This window comes from Crotalus tigris, unplaced genomic scaffold, assembly GCF_016545835.1.
Source record: "Crotalus tigris isolate CLP2741 ecotype Arizona unplaced genomic scaffold, ASM1654583v1 scf7180000018371.15429387391:27106975, whole genome shotgun sequence".
Taxonomy (NCBI): domain Eukaryota; kingdom Metazoa; phylum Chordata; class Lepidosauria; order Squamata; family Viperidae; genus Crotalus; species Crotalus tigris.
In genome coordinates this window covers 14,503,434-14,529,017 of record NW_024096970.1, presented here as the reverse complement: position 1 = coordinate 14,529,017, position 25,584 = coordinate 14,503,434, and the positions used below count along the sequence as shown (strand labels likewise).

The following is a 25,584-nucleotide window of genomic DNA, read 5'->3' as shown; positions in this document are numbered from 1 at the left end:
AACTTTGCATCTTTTTCACTCTCCTTCAGATATTCTTCCAATATTCTTTTTTCTTCTTCACCTGTCTGGTGTCCAGTCCAAATTGTTCTGCTATATCATGGCTACATATACAGACAGTGTTAAGCAGTGCTTCTATTTCAGATGGTGTTGACTTATTCAATATTGTTGAAAGAGGAATCAGTGCAAGGACTAATAGTACCAGTGAGCGTGAATCTCCTTGAAAAATTTCTGTCTTGATATTCTCCTTTCTCCCATTTCTCCCATTCTGTCACCATTGACCAGTACTCGGGTCTTCTCTTGTGCCATCAGTCTTTGCATAAAGCTTTTGCTGTTTCTTCTGACTGCTATTATTTCTAGACATTTGATTATACAACCACGTTGCAGGACTCAAATGCCTTCCTGTCATCAATTCAAGCGACATTCAAGTCAGTCTTCCTTCTCTTTCAATTTTCTAAAATCATCTTGTCAATTAGAAGCTGATATTTTGTTCCTCAGTGCCCAGAACTTCAATGTTTCTTTTTTGTGGACTGGTTCACTGCAGTCCTTTCATTGATGGATAGGTAAAAACATTTCTGATTTGACTGAAATTGGAGATTATTGCCTATAATGTGCAATTCAAGCTTTGTTTCTCATCTTCTTGACTACAAAAGCTCTTGATTTCTATTTGTGGCTTTATTATTCCCAATGCTTCTTCAACCTTCCTTGTTTCCAGGTGATATTTCTTGTTCGGGTATTTTTGGTCTACTTGTTCTTCAGGTTCTTTTCTTTCATCTGATCTAGTTTTCTTGTATTTGATCTTAGCATGCTAATCTTTTTTTCCAGTCTGATATTCCATTTTGATGGTGTGCTATTTGGCTTTTTTCTTCTTTGTTGATTTTGCATTATAGGTATTCAGTTATAACTGCAGTTGTGCTGTGTATTAGTCTGTTTGTTGCAGTGGGCCAGTCCTTATATTCAATATTATATTACTGGCATCTTTTAATTCTTGGGCGAGCTGCTTCTTTGGAGATTAATGCAGGTAACATTAATCTGTTTTTTGTGTTTGTATGTGCGCTGTTCTAGGTGTTCAGTTATTCTCTATTAATATTTACTTGGTGTTACTTTTCTGCCGAACTTTCCTACTGCAGATTACTTTGAATTGTTTGATTAATAATTTGGCCATAATATGATATCATATGTTATTTGGCAAATAATATTTTAAAAGTTAGGATGAATTGTGGAGCATGTGGAGAGTGTATTTCTTACAAATTACAACAAATATTTTTGTGCATTAAAAAATGACCTAATACTTTTATTGTAATTTATCTTTTTCTTCCATATAACAAGGGTCTGTGACTGCTCAAGAATCTTAACCTTATCCCAAGTCTCTACTCAAGATCAGTCAATTTGTTTTGACACTTAGGGCACATCATTCATTAATAGAGGACAAATAAAATATTTTGACATTCTTTCACAAGGCTGTAAATCAAGTACCTGAGGATAGCAATTGAGATGGACATGCTGCCTATCTGGATTCCAAGATTTTTGATTAGTTGAAAAAAAATAATAATCTAAGTCTAGCAGCCTGTCTAATCAATATAATACTGTCTGGATTGACAGTAGACATTTAGCCAAACAGCAGTCCTTGTAAACTGCATAGTAATAATAATGTACATATTTTCTATGGTTGTGAAGCATATGGCAATGCTACCTTGTCTCTGTGTCACTTTCATTCTCTCTTTCTCCAGCAGCAATTAAACATAACTGTCTCAAAAATGTTGTCATGAGAATTAGTTCAGCCATAGCTGGCTGAAGTACAGAGTTTCATCTGTCCCCTAACAGGAAAGATGACACAAGGTTTTGGTTCATTTCAAGGAGAAATTCCTTATCCATCTGGCTAATTGTGCAATTGCAAACATAGTAGAAAATTGGCTGAGTTTCTCCAATAAGAGTTGGCTAGTTACACAGTATGCTGTAGGCAACATGAGTGTCTGTTTATCATGCCCTAATCCCAAACTTGTCCAGGCAAATGGATACTTTATTTACTTATGCAAGTCTGATAATGATATTCTAAAGGTTGGCCATTTGAAAATGAGATGTGGCAGGGTTTTTATGCTAATAGAATACTTGATTGTTTGCTTGCAGATGTTTCATTATCCAACTAGTAACATCAGTTGATTGTGCTGAAGAAACAAAAAGACCGGAAAATATCCTCTCCAGCAGCCAGATATCACCCAGAAAATCAGGGATTAACACCAGACAGTCAAGCATAAAATGATACCCTGATCAAGGAACTACTAAGGAGAAAACTACACCCACCAAAACTGGCAGGGCAAGCTATTGTATAAAAACTGGGATCAAACTCCACATTCACTTGCACTGATGTTACCTAATCACAGAGCACCAGAGACTCCACAGTTCAACCCTGAATTACATATATATTGTCTTCTACCTCATGCCTAGTTAGGTTGTTTTTTTTTTTTAAATCATAGGCAGTATTTTGGCTTTTAAACAATTGATTCCAGTGATTCAGAAAAAAAGAGCATGCTGAAGATATACTGCAGAAAATAAAATAGTTCTGTTTAGATGACTATGCTAAAATTGTACAAAGTACTAATGCAACAAGGTAAGAAGCATATTATCTTTTAATTTTAGGTTATACTACGTTGAATACAAGCCAGCAAAGGATACTTTATCTTGTTTGCTTTCATTACTTTTGCAGTAAGTTATGTAGGACAGGCTGGTTGCGGAGCATAACAGAAGATGCTCTTTAAAATGCTTAGCTTCATTTTACTTCTGTTGTTCAATGAACAGGATACTGTTACTGTAAATATTTTACTGGAGAGCATCAATCATATTTATTTAACTCTTCAGAAGCATGGATTCTTTTTTTTTTAAAAAATAACTTCTTGTCCTTTCAAGTGTACTTTTATGACTTTTCCCCTTAGATAGTGGTTGCTGCTCCTGCTATATCTTCCTCCTCCTATTTCTCACCCCAGTTGCAAATAGGAATAAGGAAGAAGAGAAGAAGGAAGTTTTAGCCTAGGTAAAATAGGCAAATAGTGAAAAGTTCCATACAACCAGCCATTCCATTTCCTCTCCATTCCTAACACTTGTTCACACCTGTTTACCTTTCCTCCATGCTGTTGTGCTCATCTGCAGACTAGAAACACATTTGACATAATGTTAATTACTGTATATACTTCCAAGACCAGAGCTTAGTCTTCAACTGCAACTAATCTTTATTCTGTCAGTGCTAGCCAATAGTTAAATACACAAAACACCAGCCAAATAGCAGTCACTTTCTCTGCATCAAGCTTGCCAAATACAGAGTTTTCTGTTCCCGCCAAAGCTGCTCTTGCTCCATGAATGAAAAGTTATTCTCCCTTCCTTCATAAAATAAATAAAAGTGCTTCTATTATTTCATCCATAGTCAAAGCCAGACATGTATATATTTGTATTTACTGGCAGTTTGCAAAACATTGAGACATACATATTGCAAGGAATAATAATGATAGATTCTTTAGAAACTAATAACAAATGCAGTGATATCTTAAAAATCTTCTGCTCACTATGGTGGCATATTGGCAGATTTTCTGTTGTGGCACCTGCCTTCCGAAATGAATTCCCCTGAAATGCATATGGCTCCACTTTGATGGTGTTCTGAAAGGCCTTAAAGACTTGGTTGTTTTCCTAGGCCTGTATACTGTGTTTCTGTGTTGTTCTGTGCAGCATTCTACCTTGTTCATTATTTATTGAAAATCTTGTTTTATTGTATTGTGAGCTGACCAGAGTTTGTCTGGAATTAGACAGTGCTGGAATTGATTAATAAATAACAAATTAGCAAATCCAGAACATGCAGTGACACTCTTTGCATGTCAGCAAAACTGCATTTGAGGGCTTCTCCAAAGCAAAAAAGAGATAGTAGGATCTGAGTGAAATGCAAGCTAGGAAGTGGCACATAGTGTGTGTAATTTAAAAAAAATGCATCCGAATACAGAATGAATTTACTGGCATATTCATTTCACTTGCAGCTTAAGAAAAGAAGAAAACATCTGGTTTTTCAGCACTGGCAAAGACCTAGAATTTGCAGGTGTTTCATATCATATCAGTGCTGTCTCGCTATCAGCAATATACAATGAACAGGAGCATCTATAATAAGAGGAATAGGGAATAATTGTGTAGTAGGATTCATAAATACTTACTACAGTATGCATTTAGCCCGGCAGGTTTTGTAAAAAATACAACTCCCAGAATATATCATGTCAAGTCATTAATTGTAAAAATCTGTTCATCAAACATGAAAATATATCTGATATGAATGTTTTGCCTTCTATGGTTCATGAAATGTGAAATTCAGTTTCTGAAATGATTATTGATATCAGGAAAATTAAACAACATCAGCTGGCAAAGTCTGACAACAGAAAAGGCAGACATTTAAAGTATAGAGGTGGAAGAGAATGCCAAGACTCTTAGATGATGATGAATGTTATTATTAGTAGCAGTATTGTATTCTATTCCCTCTAATAACAATCTAAAATCTGATGATCGGTGATAACAGTCAGATTTTTTCTGCTCAGCTATAGAAGGTGTCAAACAATATGAATCTTATGAAGCATTCTAAATGCATTATATATACCTTTTTCTTCCCTCTGTTCTTGCATACAAGATGCAGCATTTTTCCGTCTAGTTGAAAGAGCTAGCAATAATTATAGAGAGATATGAGCTGGCATTAGCTTGCATTTCAAACAGAGAATGTGGTGGTTTCTCTAAGGAGGCAGAAAAGTAGGAAATAACATTCATTTTGATTCAATTCTATGCATAAATAATTCAAAACTATTTCAACTCAGAAAAAGCTGACCAAGAACAATCTGAGGCAAAAGCCTAAGAATTTGCTACTCTTTTCTTTTCGTTATCTTTTAATCAAATATGCAAAATTCATATTGAGTAAATATTGAGTAAATATCAGTAATTCTGCATCAACTTCCATTGGTAATTGATTGGTTTAATGGGTTTAATATAAATCAGGTTCCAGTCTTCTTTGACATTTATGATTTAAGTTGTTTTCCCCCAATTGATAACATTGGCTGAAGATAACTCTATCCCTAACACTGGAGGGAAATAACAAGTCACATTTTCTAGGATATAGGAGGAGTGGCTCCATTGTGCCAAACACACAATCCTAAATTGCAATGAAACCCAGTTAGGAAACTTTTGGTGTTGAAAAGCTTTTTGCTATTTCCACTAACCTGCTAGATGCTGCAGCACAGTAGTAGATAGAGCAACAAGGGCCACATGCAAACACACACACACACATAATTCACATGCATAAATCTATTCATCAGAGAGACTGTGCCCAAGCCACACACTGAGCATTGTTCACAAATTATACTGCATGGATACTCACAGTACACTAAGCCAAAAAATAAACTATTTGGTATTTTTGCCCATCCTGGTTTGTGGGCCTGAAAGCAGATATGCATTCTCAGAATAGCTTAAAGAAAGAAAGGCTTTCTTTCTAACTGTTGTTTTTGCAATATGGATGAAGAGAAAAAAATCACTTGTTTCTCTACTCTTAAGAGAAATAGTGACACTTGAGCATAAGAATAAAAACAAAGCCGCTCTTAGTTCAGCACTTTGGTCAGTCAAATACTTTAAAGGGGTCTCAGAAGCCTCTGGTTAGGGACAGCATGCTCTCAACCCAAAGATAACAATGTGTCTTCAAAACTAATAGTGGTAAATCTTGCATGAATTTATCCAATCCCTTTGTATCTTAGCTAATAGTAATCATCATCTGGTTTTTATATTACAGGACAATCTACTGGTTCATGTCTTAAACCAGAAACTATTAAATAGATAAGGAAAATAGCTTTAGTTTTCTTTACTTAATCAGGGTATTATCCACTTTGTTGTCTAAATCCTGGCTTGCAGCCCTTACCCTCCATTTCTCAATTCCAATGCAGTAATTCATTTAATGATAAGTTAATTTTAATTGTTTATAAGTAACTATAATCAATCTTGTAACTAATGTACATTGAGAGTATCAAGCAAAAAACTAAATATTTATATATAGAAGTCAAAGACTATGGAAGAGGCCATTCTAAATGTTGAAAGGCTTTATAATAGTGATAAAAAACTAAGTCATAATATGCTATTGGCATGGTGAAAATAAAGAAAACATATGAAACACAAATGCTTGATAAGGGGTTAGAAGAACCTAAGAATAAAATAAAATAAAATAAAATAGACCAAATATGTATATGTCTGCACACACAATACTGAAAACTAGTGGTAATTTAAAAGTGTACAGTATAGCAATCTTCCCCAATCTGGTACCTTCCAGATGTTTTGGGATTGCAGTTGCCAAGCTTCCAGCCATCTCCTAGTTGGATCCCTGGGCAATCTCACCTTCGAAGGATGCAGATTGAGGAAGGTAGGAAAGCTATCAGCCACAAGGTATGCATGTTTTTTTTTTAAAAAAAGCGAACAAGATAGTAAAGGTCAACATAGTTATAAGGAATGAATAATGAAGAGCAATTTATGTGCTGAATTATATAATGCTCTATTTTAATCTAAATCAAATATTAAAAACAATATTGTAACCATATTGTGGATAACAATGGGCCATCTGCATTAAAAGGATAAGCATAAATACAGTGCTACAAATAACCATTTATCTTTAAAGAATTGCTCATATGTCTTCTATTCCTAGTAACATCTGATATAATTTTCTCTAAGGAAAGAACATTTTCTGGCAAAGTAGAAATGCCTCAATTATCTTTAGTGGCCTCCTTTTAAGACTCTGGAATGTAATAAAGAGAAAATGAATATAATCTCCCAAATATCCTTTAAGAATAAGCCCTCCCCTGGAACAACTTTCAATCAAGTAATGTTCAGACTCTATACAGTAGCTGAATATGGAATAGCACTAATATAGTCTAGGATTTGATAGCTAGCATGGTAAAACCCTCTCTGCATGTTGTATGATTCTTGTTATATTTCATAAACAAGACACATAAGAATGAGAGTTTTGGAATTGCTAAAGATCACTCCAAAAATATGATGGGAGGAAGTCTTGACTTTTCAATCACTCTGAAGTCCATAAGATTAACAGAAAATGTTTCTCTTTATCTGGAGTAGCAGTGCTCAGTCATGTCCCAAATTGGAAGGCTACCAAATAAAGGGAAAATGGATACAAATTTTGAAAAACATAGATCCCATTCATATCCTACAGCAATTCATATCTTGAAGGCTGAGGATTCTGTCCTTCATGCACATTGGGTTTATTGCAAAATCTTTCTGCACTGTTACCCCACCATATTAGTTGCAACACTTGTGTAATGGCTAAACATTGCTGCATTTGTTCAACTACCACGTGTATCTTGTCCTAGCAGGAATAAGTAAGATTGTGTATACGTTCCTTCCTCCAGACAACTTAGACCAAGCTTTAGGCAGGCTTATTAAGACTGTTGCCTTTTGCTTACAGTATATAGCAGTCCCACAGGCATCACATTTGGTGTAATCATAAAAGTTCTTAGACACTGTACAGTGCTTAATCTTTTATTTCCAAAAGGTGAAGAAAGAGTGAACATAGTGCCTGCCTGAAAAATTTCAAGGCAATATCTTTTTTCCATGGGATGCCTTCCACAGCTGTTTGATAATTCTGGAAAATAGCACAGATTTCTTCAGGCTTATGAGCCAGGGTACCAATGCACTTCATGCTCAGTGTGCAAAGGTAGGGGAATTGAAAGCTCCAGAGAACAGGAATCCACTTCCTATTAGCAATGGCCTCATGGGACCCTCCCTCCCTTGCCAATTTCCCTCTTAATTAAGGTGACAAGAAAGAAGGGAACACAGACTCATCTTTTTGCTTCTCATGGTGCTGTGCACCCCATTAGTAATGCAGTACTAGGCTTCTGGCATTGAAGTGTCAAGATCCACCTCTGCTCGGGCCAGAGAAAGCAGCTTTTTCAAATTATCTCTAAACATTTTGCTAGGCTGCCTAGATAAAAGCAAACTGTGTAGAATAATTTATAGGCAGAAGCCAATTTGCTTGCAAAAACACAGCAAGCTGTTTCTTTGCCCACTTCTTTTAAATAGAAATGCACTTTGCCACATACAAAACTAAGCATTAAGGTTAAGAACATATATTTTAATGAATTTGGCCTCATTATCTTACCAAGCAGCAGACCTTGTTTTTTTTTTGTTTTGTTTTTAAGATAGAAAAACCTAGTTTCTTTGAAACAGGCAATTTAAAACAACAACACTCTACTCTGTAAGATCTTGAAAAGTTATTACCATTTTCAACTCTTGCTTCTGGTATCATGCATATTTATATGTCATTAATGCCACCATTTTGATCAGTGCCTTCCTATCTTTTTGCCCTATCATACACACAATAAAAGAATTATGTGTTCCTCACTGTTCAAAGCATGTTTATTTGTAAAGCAGGGATTTTAATTTTAACCACTATAGCTATCTAATCTGAAGCATATTTCATGTTACAGTTCCATACTTTAGTTGGAAATAATGCCAAATCCATTTGTATCAGGAAATAATTACATGGTAAATGAGGTATCTTTGTAACTCTTGCTTTTTAAAACTTCCTTGTTTGATCAGGTTTAAGCAGAAACTCTCTTGACAATTGCGGCCTTGAAGGGAGGTGAATTAAAACACAAACTGATCTATTTCATAGCAGTATCCACCCAGACATGAAACCTGGTTTAATATTAGTCCTGAAGGGGATCATCTGTTCCTCTTGGCTTTTCGGAATGAAAATATAGTGATGACTATCTGGAGAAAGATTAACCATAATAGAGTACTCACATTTTTTTTATATTAGAGGAAAGCTGAGATCCACTTGTCCATGGGCAAACACTTTATCATCACTGGCTCTAGGCTGGCATCAAAGAATATGAGCAGGAAGTCAGTGGAGGACACTTGAGTACATTTGTTTAGAGGAATTGAACAAATTGTACCTGTGCATCATGTGTTGCTGTGCTCTGCATTTGCTTTTCAATGTACTCTAAAATACTATCTTTGGAAAAGAATCTTTGTTGGCCTGTATCCAACTCATTACTTTCACATTTTACCAAAAATGAAAGCACGTGAGTTAATTCACAAAGAGAGAGAGAAAGATATTTTGTTTTTCTAGGAAATAGTTCAAAAGGTGCAATAATCTGGATCTTAAGGATTTCCTAATTTCCATAATGCTGATATAAAGAGGATTCTAAGTGTCATATATATATGACACACACACACATACATGTGTGTGTGTGTTTGTGTGTGTGTATAACACTTAGAATCCTCTTTTTCAGATTCAAGCATAAGCTAAATTTTGTACCACATGTAGGATAGGCATAAACATTTGATATCCAGTGCAAGAAGAGACTTCTATACATTAAAAGTTGATTTTGTTATTAGTATGTCCACAACAGGAAAATGGCATTGACCTACATTTTGAAATTACTTATTTAAATTTTTTAAAAGAAATAGTGCCAATTAACACATTTTTAAAAATTGTCTAGCAAGTTTTCTACATCTGATGGCTTGGAAGCTTGTCTTTTTTCCATATTTTAAATTAATTATTTTGTTGTAATTGGGGTGAATTGAATCAAATTACTTTTGTTTTGCTAACATATTAAAGATAAATGTATTTACTGTGTGAAAATATAAGAATGTGTGATTTTTATAAGACAATTTACTTGCTTGTTCATTTACTCTGGGAATAAGTAAAATCTAACTGTTATTTCACTTGTAAAACTGGTATTACCCAATTGCAATATTAATATTAACTCACTTTTTCCCCAACCTTTTTTTATCCCATTATCCCTTTCTCCTTTTATCCCTTTATTTTCATTAGCAATATACAATCCCAAACTTTTCATATTAAAGCTGATTCACAGTACTATATTATAACTCTTACATTTATTTATATTTATTTATTTGGCGAGTTTGAGTCAGTTTTGACACCTGCAGACTATGTCTTGAAGAACTCAGTTTTCTTATAAGATTGGCGTGGTTTGCCATTGCCTGGTTCCTAGGGCTGCGAGTGACTGGCCCAAAATCACCCAGCTGGTTTTTCCTTTGAAACGGAATTAGAACTCATGGTCTCCCAGTTGCTAGCCTCCTGTCTTTAACTACTATACCAAACTGGCTCTTGAAAATGTATAGTCTATATTATTTAAAAATAAATCTGTATAAATCTGTGTAATCAGTTCTTTAGCTACTTTATTCCTCTTTCATTCTCTTATTCCTCCCAATTCTTTTAATCCTATTTAATTTTTATCTGCTGCTTATCTGTTTCTCTCTTGTGTAGTTCTGAGTAATTTTCTTCATTGTGTCCTGATATAGTCTGCTTGCTTTTAGACTACTAGGTCCCTTCCCTCCTTTAAAGAAACCCAGGTTCAGCAAATTAGTGAACTACTTCAATGTTATCTGAATGAAGAGTCCTCTAAAGAAGCTCCCATCATTGCATAGAGGAACAAGAAATTTTGGGTGTTTTGATATTTTATTACAAACTATGGTGAAATCTTCCAACAATTTGAATTAATTAAAGACATCTTTAAATATGATATATATGCTCTAAATTGATATATTGTATGTGTGTATAGCTTTCCAGTCAAAGAAAAAGAATAGTTATTTTAGCAGACATAATATATGTATATATATATCCCATGGAATGCTACATCTGTATCAAAAATATTTTTAAAGGTTTCAGAAAGAGCGGAAAAGAGACATTTGTAGCTGTGGAAGAGCTCCCTCTACTGCTGGTTAGAGACACAATTGTGGTGGACTTTTGAGAGGTTATCTCAATATATTGATACCGTGGTCTTATTTGCATTGTATTATGTTAATATTTGCAAAAAATAAAGCTTGCAGCATAAACAAATAGCAGAAGGAAATTCCATAAAAGCAGGGTAGCCTGGAAATTATTACTCCAGTTTTGATCACATCAATTTGTTTTGTACTTGCAGACAGTGAAGAACCTCCAGTTGGGAATTTAGCTAAGTTTATTATACAGTATACAAATATTTAGTTAAAAATGACAGTGTTTCAGCAAACACTATTGCCTCAGTTTCTTTTAGAAAGTTTAAAGGCTTTATATGTAGGCACCCTTTTCTTAGTGATGAAGGAATTTCCGGTGACATTACAACACACACACACACACACACACATCTGTATCCTTATTGTCTGTGTGAATGTTAGTCTGAATATGTTCATCACAATTAGCCACATAAAATACAGTAAGTATAATTTCAATATTTAAATCATTTCTTAGTGCCATAATAGTTTGCTTCCTCTGTTTATTACTGCTACATCTTGAAGCAAGGAAGGTTAAAGAAGAGATAGGAAATAGGGCCAGGAGCACTGGATACTTATATTGTACTACAAATTTGCCACTTGGAGAATTAATTTCATGAACAATGAGGGATGCCTGAAAGCAGAGCATGTCAGTTTGTCATGAACAGCATTTCTCTGCTGCAGCTCTGTAAGATGAAACATATCCATCTTTGAAATACACAAGAAAACATTTAGGAGCCAAGAAAGGACAGAGATTTTCCCCTCATCCATTTTTATTTAACAATAATTATATGATATTCCCTCCCTAAAGTAATAAATATAGCATTATCTATTCATGTGTAATTTGTTTCTTGAGAAGAATATTAAGAGTCCTGTTTAGGCAGTTATGGTTTAACTGTACTTTTTATAACGTATGTGTTCTATTTTTCCTTCAAAGACCTGAGACTAATTTCATAAGTTTTTTTTTCCTCCTTGTTATTATCACTGTATAGTTGTTTGAAAGGGATTAGTGAAATTTTCACTTATAATCTATGTTCTTACAGACTATACTAGTCTTCCTTTTTTCCTGGTAGTAAAACAGGCTGAGGCACAATTCAGATAAAAGGGCCCACTGTCAGATCTGCCATCATACCACTTCAACCCTTCTTCACTTTGATGGCATCCTGCGATAAAAAGGAAGGAGGGGGAGGGAAATATCAGGAGGGGGGATGACAGGAAACAAAAGTGCCAACCTGAGACAAGACACAACAATCAAAAGATCCAAGGACACAGGCAAGAGAGCGGAATGCAAATGCCCACCAAAGAGGTGTCAAACTTTAGAACTGTTATCAAAACATCTAGTTTGAATATTGTTAGACATTGGTGAAATGACCAAGGGACAGGCTCCAAGAGAAGGGAAAATCACTGGGTTTATAGGGGAATATTCAGCAAAATTACATACATAAGGTTACAAAAAAAAAAAAAGAATCATTTTAAAGGGCAATGATTATCAAATGAACTTTTGTGATGGAGAGATTTGATCTAATTTTAAATTGAGTTGATTTGAATTTTGTTTGCATATTTTTTTTTCAACTCTAGTAATTCAGAGTGGAATTTAAGAACTTCTGGCCCATTAAATCTAAGAAATATAAACTATTTGATATGGAATCATGTGAAATAACATTAAGTTGAATGCAGTATGTTGTATATATAGATACAGTTTGGTTAGGTTTGATAATTGATATAGTTACCTTGATTAAGATGGGAGATCTTAAGTAAAATATAAATGTGGGACTTTTCCTTCTTTTTTTTCTTAATGCCATGCTATGCAGTTTTCTCATTTGTTGTTTTCAATTTTCACAGTTTTAATTCTGATTAGAAGGAAGCAATTCTCTCCTAGATTTCTTTATGCTTATGCATGGGCTTTCTTTAAACAGAAAAATCTGCAGTTCTGATTGTCTCCCTAATAAGTGGGGATTGAGATATGCTGTTGATATGCACTTTCCATGTTCTTTGAGTATCTGGAAAGACATTCTGAGCTCAAAATAATCTTCAGCTAGTTTCCATTCTCCCTATTTTAAAATGGGGATCTGAGATGGGAAAGGGGATCAATCATGTTATGCACCCAATAGCATCATATAAATTGTATCAGGCAAGTCTGCATCAGGCAAGTCTGAGGCAACTGTGATATTTGTGTCTAGTGTGTGTATTACTGCTTTGATTTATTGTGTGTTTTTTTGCTAGAGAGAACAACTTGGAATCAATTATTTTGAACAGATGTTACTATAAACATTGAAAAGTGTGCACTTAAATTAAGGTTTCAAATTGTAAACCTGGTCTAGTGATGTGATTTATGGTAGAAACTGCCATAAATCAGAGCTACCTTCTGGGTTAAAGATGTATCTCTCTCAGCTACAAACTAAAGGTAATTTTAAAGTAATTTATAAAAATTGTGCACGGCAAGGAAATAAATGCTTATTAAAATATGGAAAAGGGAGAATTCAATTAAAAAGAGGTTTTTTTTTTTAATTTTAGCAGCATGTTTTATTTAAAAGAGATAATGAAATAATTAAGTACATAGAACCCTTCCCACCCAGAAAAGAAAGTATCAAAGGGGGGAAAAAACCACCAAAGGTCAGACTTTAAAATGGTTAACACAGACACAGACAGACAGACACGCTTGCGCACGCGCGTGCACACACACACACACAGAGAGAGAGAGAGAGAGAGAGAGAGAGAGAGAGAGAATTCATTTTGATTGGTAAGACAAGGGAATATGATAGCATGAAGAAAGCGTAAGAAAGTGTATTTAAAACTGTTGAATATTACAATGTTAAACATTCACCCAGGTTCTCAGGTTTCAGTGAACAGAATATAAATTAATATTATTAGTTACTTTAAAGTTGCAGTGATATTGTCTAAACTTTGCCTTATCTTCTCTTCATTCTCTAGCCATTTTAAGAAACTCTGAGAGTGACATTTCTTGTCAGAGTGTAATACACAAAGAGGCTCTGTTTCTTTTTATTTTTCAAACTAAAAGCCTAATTTAATGCACAACGACACTCTCTTTGTTTTAGAGAAGCTTAAAGCTACCAACTCATTCTTCACAAGAACCAAGACAGTTGATTCTTCTGTTCTTAATAACACTTTTGATTGGCTTCAGAAAAGCTCACAAGAGCTTGAGAATGGGTATATAAACACAAGGAGATTTAAGTTTCTATAAATACCCATACATATCATCTGTCGTAATTTACTTTTTTTATTTAAAATATATAGTGTCACCTGTTTATCTTGGAAAAGTATTCCTTACAAAAATGCTTAGCTTTTAAATCCTAACCCTGACAAAAACAACTTGGTCCTTAAATGTTTGCACAGAATAATCAGCCACGCATAACCTGATTGATTTTCCCCTTGACTACCTGTGCTTCACCAGGAAGAAGAGAAAAGAGAATAAGGTTATATAAATATATTAATTTCCATATTCTATAATTCATATACTTGCAAATGTAAAATTACAATTATTTAAATAGAAATACAATATTTTCCTATTTAATGACAGATTGTGACCTTGGTATCTTCCTAGTCACTTGCTTAGATATAAAGGCTTTTTTCCCCAAATAATACTATACATACCACAGGGAAGACTAATCAGAATTCAAGGTGAATGCTTGATAAGAACAATGAAGAATCAGACTAACATAAATAAAAGTACATAGAAAAGACCTCTGCCCTGGGATCTCTCTCCACATAAATGTATTTGTGTGTGTGTACACATATGCAAATATGTACACACACACATGTATATCTCTCTCTGTGTATAAATTTATGTATCCTAGCTAGATTGATCAGACATGGTTTGTATTTGGACAGGAAACTATCAAGAAATATGGTCCTTTGGTCTAGACTGGAACATTAACACACATACACCCCCCCAAAAAGAAAGGCAGTAGTAAATCACTTCTACATTTTTTTTCATAGAAAAGGGGCATTGTCTTACCTGAACGCCTTTTCTCAGCATGATGATGGAGAATCCACTAATGGGTTGTCTTAATCTTCCTGCTCCAATAAGACTAAGTCTGGAAAGTTGCCATGCGTGTGCTCATTCTGTACAGATCCTCTGACCAAACAGATCACTTCTGCTTTGTTGTCATCCAACTTCATAGTTGTGACAATGAAAACTCAGAGTCAAGCTCAACTTGAGATAGATTTTAATTCACTAAATAAAATCATCCCATAAAAAAATAATCTCTCATCTGTGTACATCAATAATTCTTTCTCACATGCAAGCTGCACTAATATAAAGAAGCGAGTAAACATGTTTTCCTTCATTCCTTCCTCCCTCCCTCCCTCCCAAACAGGTTAAGATGAAGGGAAGGGAAAGGCAAAAATAAAACCAACTGATGTTGGACATTTACAAAACTTTTTTGATAACTCTGCTTCATCTTGACAGAGCAAAGTAAGGATTCAATTAATCTCAAAATACTTTGCATTCTTTCTGAGGCTTCCTTTGGCCTTTTTAGTAGCTAGAAGGGATTACTGAGTGTGTTGTGAGTACACTGAAGAAAAGTTTGTCTGTGTGAATCTATTGGAACTTTCTGGTGAAGATGTCAAAAATAAGAAAAAAACAAAAGCAATGCAGGATCTTGACTTTCTATAAGTGGGGGGCCCCTATTGCTTTGCAAAGCAGCTTCAGGAGGTGCTTCATTCTGTTGTCAAAACAAAGTATCCCTTCAAAGCTTTACACCACCATAATGTTTGCAAATATCAGCAGTTCGTACCTACTCCTTAGTTTTGAATAGCATCTTAGTAAATCTTTGGGAAAGTGGCATTCCTATCAGCTAGGTAGAGTGTAGAAAGATAAAGAGATTGTAATTCTTCTCTACAGTTTGGTCATTTGCTATGCTGCTGGTGTTGCTGTCCTAAATCCTTGAACATTTCTTTGTTTACAAAATGAACAAAACTGGTAAATAGATTTGGCTAGTGTAAAGACATCCCTAGTGTCTGAGAACATCATTCCTTAAGAACAAATATATCTTGTTTTCTGCAACAAATGCCCTCAAAATATGCTCCCCTCCTCTTTTTGATTCTTGTTTTCTCTTACTGATATATCCCCCTCTAGGTTCACTTCTGAAATTATCCTCCAGGGAATGAGACTGTATTGCTTAACACTGCATTCCTGACGGAATACTGCTGATCTTAGAATATGTATTATGTTGCTCAGGGGTAATTTTCAACAATTTTTTGAGCCTATGCCGTATACATTTTCAGTCATCTTATACCGATTTCCATTTGCACTTGATCAGCTCATCCAGGGACCAGTGCTGCCATAAGCTGAAACTGGGTCAGCTATTCTGATTTTAACAGTTCAAACTGTAGGAACTGGTAATTGCCAGTAATGTTGTAGCACTGATCCAACTCAGAGAGGTCAGCATAATCTGACTACTAATGAAAGAAGGAAACAGTGAGAATCAGGATGAGTAAGAGGGAGGAAACCAATAAAATGTGAGGGGCTGGAATCTGTTCCCCAGTGTACTGAAAAATTGTTGCCGGGGTGTGAATGAGAAAAGAAAATTAAAAGGAAAAATATTAAAATTAACATAGAACTTTTTCTCTCTTTGATTGAGATTTTCCCTAACTAAATATCCATGGTAGCTGTTTGTTTAAGATACAGGCTTGAGTTCACACATTATGCAAAACCATAGTTTGTTTTACCCATAGCTTTTAAATAACAGTAATGGCCAGATATAAATGTAATACTAAATCCTATACTGGGGTATTTATTACTCAGAATGGCTGGATTCATATATTGTGTTAATCTGAAATCAAACAAGCTCCGCTATATCTTACTGCTTATTCTTAGTTTGTTATTATAGATCTATATTGACTAATCTTTTCCACTCTTGGCGCTGAATAACTATTTTTCTCCTGTGGATTTATTTCTCTGACTTGCTTTTATAAATATAGTGGGTGATGTAGCTTTTGTCCTGAAGAATGCTCAGTTGACAAAGGAAATTGCAGATGGAAACAATGCAGCCATTGATCAGGCTGACAGTGGACACATGCACAGTAAAGCTATAATGTGCTGGTTATTAGTCCTTCTTCCACTTACCACATTTCCCCTGTGTTCAATCCTCATCTCCCTTTTCTCATTCATCAATTTGCCTTTTCCATCTCATGCCTACGGCTTTGGCTTGTTCCATTTTAATTCTGAACTCCATTAGTAAATGAGGCAGAAAGACAGGTGTAATTAAAATTGTGTCAAGAAGGATACGAACAAGGAGAAGGTGAATCATCTTTATAGTCTTGCCTTCTAGCATCAGGCAATAATGTAAGTTTTAATATCATAAGATCATGTGGTTAAATTACTCCAGATTGCAGCGAGATTTTTAGAAATTTGAAGGCAAAAGAGAAATGTTTCTCCTGGGTTTTGTGTACGAACATACTGTTCCTCTCTACCCCCACTCACTTTCTGACATTTGAGGGAAAACTGAAATATAGGATATCACTTGCTTTCTTATTGAGTTTCAGCTTACCAGAAATATATTGAGGGCGTCTGATGTATTTCCTCAGTCCATAATATTGAATTTGCTGATTTATTTTCAGAATTTGAACTCTGTATATGTGTTTGGGTGTGCACGCACACATGTGCAACACATGCACATGTGTGTTAATGTCTGGGCACATATAGTATATGTCACTACATTACATGAATAATATTCATTTGTTAGATCTAGATCCTGAAAGCAATACAAATAGAACTTTCTCTCTTTCCTCATCACTCAACCCAACAAACAAAAATGTTAGGATTGATTGAAAGGTAATGAAAATCACCATATAAACCATATGGCTAAAATCAACTATGTCCAACATAGCAACTATTACATTATGCTTTACATAATGTGGGAATGTGAGGCAAAAGCAGAATAATTTTATTCTATTAATGGCAGTCTGCTGAGTTTATGCAAGTATAGCAACATGGAGAAAGGAGTGAATTTTCTTTCTTGTATCCAGATTATATTCATAGCAGTTTTAATTTTGAAGTTAAAAGATTTTCATATAATTTGCTCTATTCGCTATATGTAACAAATTTCTAAATCTATGTAAGATCAGTATTTCAGTGTTACATAGTACTGTGAGCTGTAATAAGAAAGATAAAGGCTGGAAGGTTTCCCTTTGGTGTATATACTTTTCTATATGCCTATGCCTACATAGAAATATATAGATAGATAATGCTGACATTTCCCTCATCCAATATAGTTTGTGACAGTTGTTAATTGCCTTTATAAAACACGAGAGAAACTGGGAGTTAAATTTGTGTAGCACTTTGCTCAGCATTTCACTTAAATAAATTAATTGTTAAATTCTATACAGCATTAACTATTAAACATGTAAAATATATAAAACATGGAAATTATTAGTCATAACTGAATGGTAAATAATCTTGAATAAAATCTTTATCAGCATGTTTTAAGGAAGTAAAAAAATTCATTTTTAAATTTAAGTAAATGAATACAGCCAGAAAGAGAGAGCAAAATTAAAGAATATTTGACATGTAATGGAAAACCTAACAGTGCAGGAAAATGTTCTCCAAACTGCAGATTGCAGTGTTGATTCCTAGTGCCTTAATTTTGTGACTTCTAGCTTTGTGCATTCACACAGAAACCTTATTGCAAAGAAGTCTAGCATAAGCTTTTTTGTGATATAAAATTACTGCTGTTATCCTTGCTGCTTTAATAAAAGTTTAAATTACCATAGTTTCAAAGTATGAAGTCATGCTTTTGCCACCATCCAATGAAAAAGCTCTATATAAGATTGACGTGGAGGTGCTGTCTGAAATACAATCTCAGGGAGCATGACCTTTGATATAGTGATTCTATATAAAATGGATGTAAAGAGACAGACTAACATGAGAAATTCAGGAAGGTGTTTGGAAGACTTGAAATTTAATAGTTGTCTTAATAAAAACAATTCTCTGAATAATATTAAAAGATCTTGAATTACATCCCTCCAAGTCATAAATGGGAGAAATTGCCTATATTCCATTCTGTTTCACATAACCTTTGTTTTTCTTTTTATGACCCTGTAATCCCTTGCTTGAGGGTGCGGTTGGGGCAACTGAATGGAGTGAGTGTTTACCATTCGGATGCCCTTCCTGATGCCTAATTGGAGTTCACAGCAGATATTTTCTCTATGCACCTGAGAAACATTTGTCATTTTCTAGGATTGAACTCTCTGAGTGGGAGGCGAGAGTCTTCAACTTCTAGTCCAGGGATTTTCAACCTTTTCACCCATTGTACCACTTTTAGGATATGGCAATATCCGAGTACCACCAGTCGCCTAGCAAGATGTCAAAAACTTGATGACAAAAAAAAGGAAAAAAAGTGATGAAGTAGTCCTCGACTTACAACAGTTTGCTTAGTGACTGTTCGAAGTTACAATGGCACTGAAAAAAGTGCCCCCCACAGCCGAGCAAGACACTTGCCTGCCCACCCGGCGGCACTCTTTCTCCTGTCCAAGGTTTTCATTGTTGTGAGCATTTCTGTTGAGGATTGGTAGCGGGGGTGGGGTGGGGGTGTTTGGTTTTTATTCCCCTCATCTGCTGGGTGGTTGCAGAAGGTTTTGGTCACTTCACATGATTCTGGGACACTGTGACCGTCAAAAATATGAATCAGTTGCCAAGCATCTGAATGTAAATCACAAGACCCTGGAGATGCTGCAACATTCCAGCTGATTGGTGCTTCTTCTGGGCTCAGCAGAAGTGTCAGGATCAGCATCGAGATCCAGCTGGAGCCTGGCGCTGATCCTGGTGCTTCCTCTGAGCCCTGACAGCCCTGAAGAAGCGCTGATCCTGGCACTTCCGCTTCCGCTAATAGAAACAAATTGTATTCCCCAGAATATATATGTTCCTAGCTTGCTTTTTCTCTTGTTTCTACTACTTATTGTTACACCTGATTCATTGTCATGTCCACATCATAGGAACCCATTACTCATTCTCATTTCCCAGTTGATTTTTCTGTTTAGTTTGAATTGTTAGTTTGAATTATTTATGAATGTGGTCTGGCTTATTTATGTTACCAATTCACACCATTAATGGACTTGTCTCCACAGGATGTTTGTCAACTAACAATGCAGCCTTTTTAATTTTCTCTTCCCTCTTCTCTCTCAACAGATTTCTCAAACCCAGCTGAAATGAATGCCTTTTAGACGGAAGGAACCTGAGCACTTTTACTACTAATGCCAGAGTGAAAGGAAAAGCTAATCCAACCATCCTGTCTCCTGTCAACGTTTGGAACTTCACACTGAGGATTGGCCTTCTGTATAGAACATACTTACTCTTCCATTTAGCATACATGGAGGAAGGCATCAAAATGTGTAAACCTGGCTAACAGCACAGTGATTTTCAGAAGCAGACTGAAGGACAGTCCAATTGTATAAGGATTATTTTGCATTTAGTTTCTAAGAATATAACATCTGCACAGAGGACAAAACACAACATCTATTTAATTTTATTTCTTTTTCTTTTTTGCTCAACTCTCCCTTCTTTCTTCAGTTAGAAATGGGCCCGTGGACTAGAATGTGGCCCATGGACAGGTATGCTTTCTTGAAATCCTGGCTTGTTTTTTTTCTGGGATTGTATGTGCAGTTTTCCAAAGCGCTGGCCTGTCCAAGTGTATGCCGTTGCGACCGAAACTTTGTCTATTGTAATGAACGAAGTTTGACCTCAGTGCCTCTTGGAATACCGGAGGGTGTAACCATACTCTACCTCCACAATAACCAAATTAATAATGCTGGATTTCCTGCAGAACTTCACAATGTCCAGTCTGTGCACACAGTCTACCTGTATGGCAACCAGCTAGATGAGTTCCCTATGAATCTCCCCAGGAATGTCAGGGTTCTCCACCTGCAAGAAAACAACATCCAGACCATTTCTAGGGCTGCTCTGGCACAACTCTTGAAATTGGAAGAGCTTCATCTGGATGATAATTCTATCTCTACTGTTGGAGTTGAGGATGGGGCATTCCGGGAAGCTGTTAGCCTGAAGCTTCTATTCTTATCCAAGAATCACTTAAGCAGTGTACCAGTTGGCCTTCCAATGGACTTACAAGAACTACGAGTGGATGAAAATCGAATTGCCATCATATCAGACATGGCCTTTCAGAATCTCACAAGTTTGGAACGTCTTATAGTGGATGGTAATCTCCTTACAAATAAAGGAATTGCAGATGGCACTTTCAGCCACTTATCCAAACTTAAGGAATTCTCTATAATAAGAAATTCATTGACATACCCACCTCCCGATCTTCCAGGTACAAATCTACTTAGGCTTTATTTACAGGACAACCAGATATCAAACATACCACTTTCAGCCTTTTCAAATCTTCATCACCTGGAACGACTTGATATTTCCAACAATCAACTTCGGATGCTGTCTAAAGGTGTCTTTGACAATCTTCACAGCCTGAAGCAACTGACAGCAAGGAATAATCCCTGGCTATGTGATTGTAGTATTAAATGGGTTACTGAATGGCTGAAATTAATTCCTTCCTCCATCAATGTCCGAGGATTCATGTGTCAAGGACCAGAACAAGTCCGAGGTATGGCTGTCAGGGAACTCAACATGAACATGTTGTCATGCCCCACAACTATCCCAGATGTATCATTTGTTACCCATATTCCCACAACATCTTTGCCAACCATGATGGTTCCTACTTCATCATACTTAACCCCAAGTAACAAACAAACAAACATTCTTCCTGCCCCTACTATAGCCACACTCCCCACTGTGCCTGAGAGGAATGATGAAGAAAAAATGACCCTTCCCACTGTTGAACGATTTCAGCTGTTTATCCACGTTGTGAATGGCACTTGCATCCAAGTGAGCTGGCATTCCTTCTTTAATGTGATGGCCTACAAGCTTACCTGGGTTAAAATGGGTCATAGTCTGGAAGGAGGCATTATTCAGGAACGGATAGTTACTGATAAGAGGCAGAATATCAGCTTGACAAATTTAGAGCCCAAATCCACATACCGGATTTGTTTGGTTCCCTTGGATGATTTTAATAATTACCGCATTGGTGAGGACACTGTGTGCTCAGAAGGCACAACGAAAGCTTCCCTATTGAATAATGGAAGCAACTCAGCTTCTAGCCATGAACAGACAACTTCTCATAACCTTGGTTCTCCATTTCTGTTAGCAGGCTTAATTGGGGGGGCTGTTGTATTTGTGCTAGTAGTTCTGCTTAGTATCTTCTGCTGGCACATGCACAAAAAAGGACGCTACACCTCTCAGAAGTGGAAATACAACCGTGGGCGACGGAAAGATGACTACTGTGAGGCAGGAACCAAGAAGGACAACTCCATCCTGGAGATGACAGAAACCAGCTTTCAGATTGTCTCCTTAAATAATGATCAGCTCCTTAAAGGAGATTTCAGATTGCAGCCTATATATACCCCAAATGGGGGCATTAACTACACAGACTGCCACATCCCCAACAATATGCGATATTGCAACAGCAATGTCTCAGACCTGGAACACTGTCATACGTGATAGTGAGGTATGTGGTGAGGCAATATTACCACAAGCAAAAACTCAGAGGGAACAAGCAAAATTAATCTACTCACACACAAATCAACAAAAATTACATTTGATAAATGTTACACAAATGCATTTGTGCATTTGAATACTCTGTAATTTATATGGTGTACTATATAATGGGATTTAAAAAAAGTGCTATCTTTTCTATTTCAAGTTAATTGCAAACAGTTTTGTAACTTTTTGCTTTTTAAATCTTTAAAATATATATAAATATATATATAAATATATATATATATTGAAGAAGTACTGTACAGGGTTGTACAATAAGAACCCAATGCCATGGCAAAGGAAATACAAAACAAAATGCCTCATTCTTCAAACATTCAATACTTTGATTTTGGAGCTGTTTGGGGGATTTTGGCTCGTATATATCCATTAGTTTAAGATAAGTTTGTATTACAAGAGGAAACTTTAGGAATGCCTAAGCAGTGTTACATGAGAGGAAAACAATTTAACTTCATTGGTGATTTTAAAAAGCGTAATTTGTAAAAAATTAGATTGGCCACTTTGTCTGCCTCTGTCCCTTTAGCTCCCTTTAGTCAGTGACTAAACTAAGAATTTCCTGGATATCAGGCTTAACAAACCTGTATCCTTCATTTTGTTAATGCTTTTTTCAAAAAATATATCACTTGTTCATTTCTTCTCAGAAAAGCTGATATGGCATTTGTTATTAAATTCTCATCAAATTGGGAATGTTTTCTGACCAGCCTTATAAAAAAATAAATAAACTACATCTAGACTTTGTTTTATCCATAAATGCATTTTTGAATTCCCAGTGAAATCACATTAAGTCATAAATTTCAAAAGTTTTATTAGCAATCCAGATAGACCTTTGGCAGAATACAATCAATACTTACATTCTACAGTAAGTAGAAGTACTCCTCAACTTATAACCACAACTGAACCCAAAATTTCAGTTGTTAAATGAATTTTAACCCACTTTACAACCTTCCTTGCCACTGTTCTTAAGTGAATCACAGCAGTTGTTAAGACAATAACATGATTGCTGAGTAAATCTGGCTTCCCCGTTGACTTTGCTGTCTTGCACACCCCTTTACAATTACTTGCAAAACTGATTTTGCCAAATGCATAACTTGCATTAATTCAGTTAAGGAGAAATGTCCTTAACTTTATCTGGTTCTCTTCCAGATTATTTTGCTCAGTTTTGTACCTTTGCAAAAGGACTAGCTGGGATTCTAAGCTGTACAGTTCTATTAATATGGGAACATGACAAAAAGAAAACCCACCCCTTTGGTGATAGAAGAAGAAGAATTTCCAGTGCATCATATGAAAGATCATATGTTATTGCATGGAGAACCTAGTGCAGCTCTTAGTGTTAGGCAAAGATCCACTGATGGTAGATTAGTTAACTCTCCGCTCTCCCCATATGTAGTCTCTGCATGAAGTTGAGGACATGACTGATGGTTTCATATACTGGCATGAGTGGGATATTAGCCAGGGGAAATGATGTTGGCTGAAACAATGGAATTGTAGTCCACTAAATGTAGAGAGTACCAGGTTGGAGAAGGCTGGACTATACTACCCATATTTGATTTGATTTTTTATTTATTTTAATCAATAAATTAGTGTGGCCTTCCCTTACACTCTTCTCTTGTTTTTTAATCTAATTAAACTCATATGCAGAATACTTGAGAATTAAGCACAATTATCAACTCATTCATTTTTTTAAAAAAAAATCATCTCCTCCCCCTCCTCCACAATCATATTTATTTGAAAAAGAGGCTTAAAACTGTTTTCTAATAATCAGAAATGACCTACAAAATTAATCATCTCAGTAATATATTCTTTAATTAAAGGCTAACCAAAAATTACCTTTGAAAAAAGGATGGCTTAAGGTATGGAAATAAGAACCGTGGCCAGTATGCCTTCTCAGTTTACCTAATCTGTTATTAATCACAAAACACACCTATAGTTATATTAATGCATAACAACATTCAGATGGATCACAACTTTGTAAGATAGCAGAGTCTAATAATTCCCTAAGGGAATTGTTCATTTTGCAATCAGATTTCAATAATATCAAAAGAATTTCCATTGGTATTTTAGGCAACCTGTGTGGATACTGTATCTGTAGTTGCTGAAGGTTGCTAACTGAAAGATTGCATATGGTTTCAAATGTATAATTTTAGCTAGGGAATTATTATGGTTTTTTTCTGTTTTTGCTTTTGCTTTTCACTAAATTAGCTGTTTGTTGACAGAAGATATTGTTTAAACATTAAGAAGACACACAGAGATCTATGAAAAAGATAGGAAGAAAAGGCTTTCCTGCAAGCAGGATGTCATTCAAGTGGAACAGGAGTAACTTCACAGCAGTTAAATGAAACTAATTCTTTGCATATGCAAGATAATGGGATGTCCTCCAAACTGAATTCCTTTATAGAGCATAAGGCTAAATCTTATTTCTAGCATAAATAATGCCTCTGAATTTCAGTTGCTAAGAGTAACAGCTGTTATTCTTATTTTCTTCTATCTAGAATCATGTACTTGATGAGAAATATGATGATAGGCTAAATAGGCTTTTTTTGTCTAATTGTTTTCTAGTTATGTTTTTCTATATCATGAGCCTAAGCAACACACACATACACACACTATCTTATCAATAATAAAATGGAGAGTCCAAACAGTAGATCTTGTATCTGTGTTGCAGTATATATAACAGTTATTTACATGAACAAAAGAAAGTAAATCTGATGTTCATCAACGCCATCAGGATTGAACCTGTTTCATTCTAGTGATTTTTGACAGGGTTTCACCTTTTCCTTTGCATTCTGGAAATTGATGTCTTGTCAGGAGTACTGTGATTTTGTACTCAATAACTAGAAAGAAAGTCTCTGTCTCATCTTTGAAACATGAGCTGGTTTCATTCTGTTCAGAAAGCATAACCATTATTAGGTAGAACACCATTCAAGAAAGCTATGGCTTATTCCAAATGAACATTTTACAACGAGCTCTTAACCAAATCATTTTTCAAGTTGCAAATGATATCTTCCTAGTGCTTCTATGAGCAATTTTCAGTTGGTTCCTTCCCTTTGAACTCCTGCTAGTTCTACTTTTCATAAGATAATGGATGATTGGAGGTATATGTAAGATTATGTCCTATATATATATCCCTTCCAAGTCTTTTATAACATGCTTTTACACCAGGTTACAAAGCAAAATTAGTGGTTTATACAATGTGTGCAAGCCAAACAATGAGAGTTTAAGAT

General features: G+C 35.5%; 1 protein-coding gene across 8 annotated transcripts in view; it reads left to right on the top strand.

The window, feature by feature from the left end:
• Nucleotides 1-25,084, top strand: part of FLRT2 (fibronectin leucine rich transmembrane protein 2) — a 111,086-nt gene extending 86,002 nt beyond the window's left edge. For 6 of the 8 annotated variants that reach the window (XM_039351528.1, XM_039351523.1, XM_039351527.1 and 3 more), the window contains exon 2: nucleotides 19,931-25,084. In XM_039351528.1, coding sequence (XP_039207462.1) covers nucleotides 20,318-22,309 — 1,992 coding nt within the window. In that variant the 5' untranslated portion in view covers nucleotides 19,931-20,317 and the 3' untranslated portion in view covers nucleotides 22,310-25,084. Of the gene's footprint in view, nucleotides 1-2,152; nucleotides 2,606-5,970; nucleotides 6,436-19,930 lie in introns of those variants that run through there. The other 2 variants (XM_039351529.1, XM_039351531.1) reach the window with 2 other exon arrangements.
• Nucleotides 25,085-25,584: the final 500 nt, after the last annotated feature.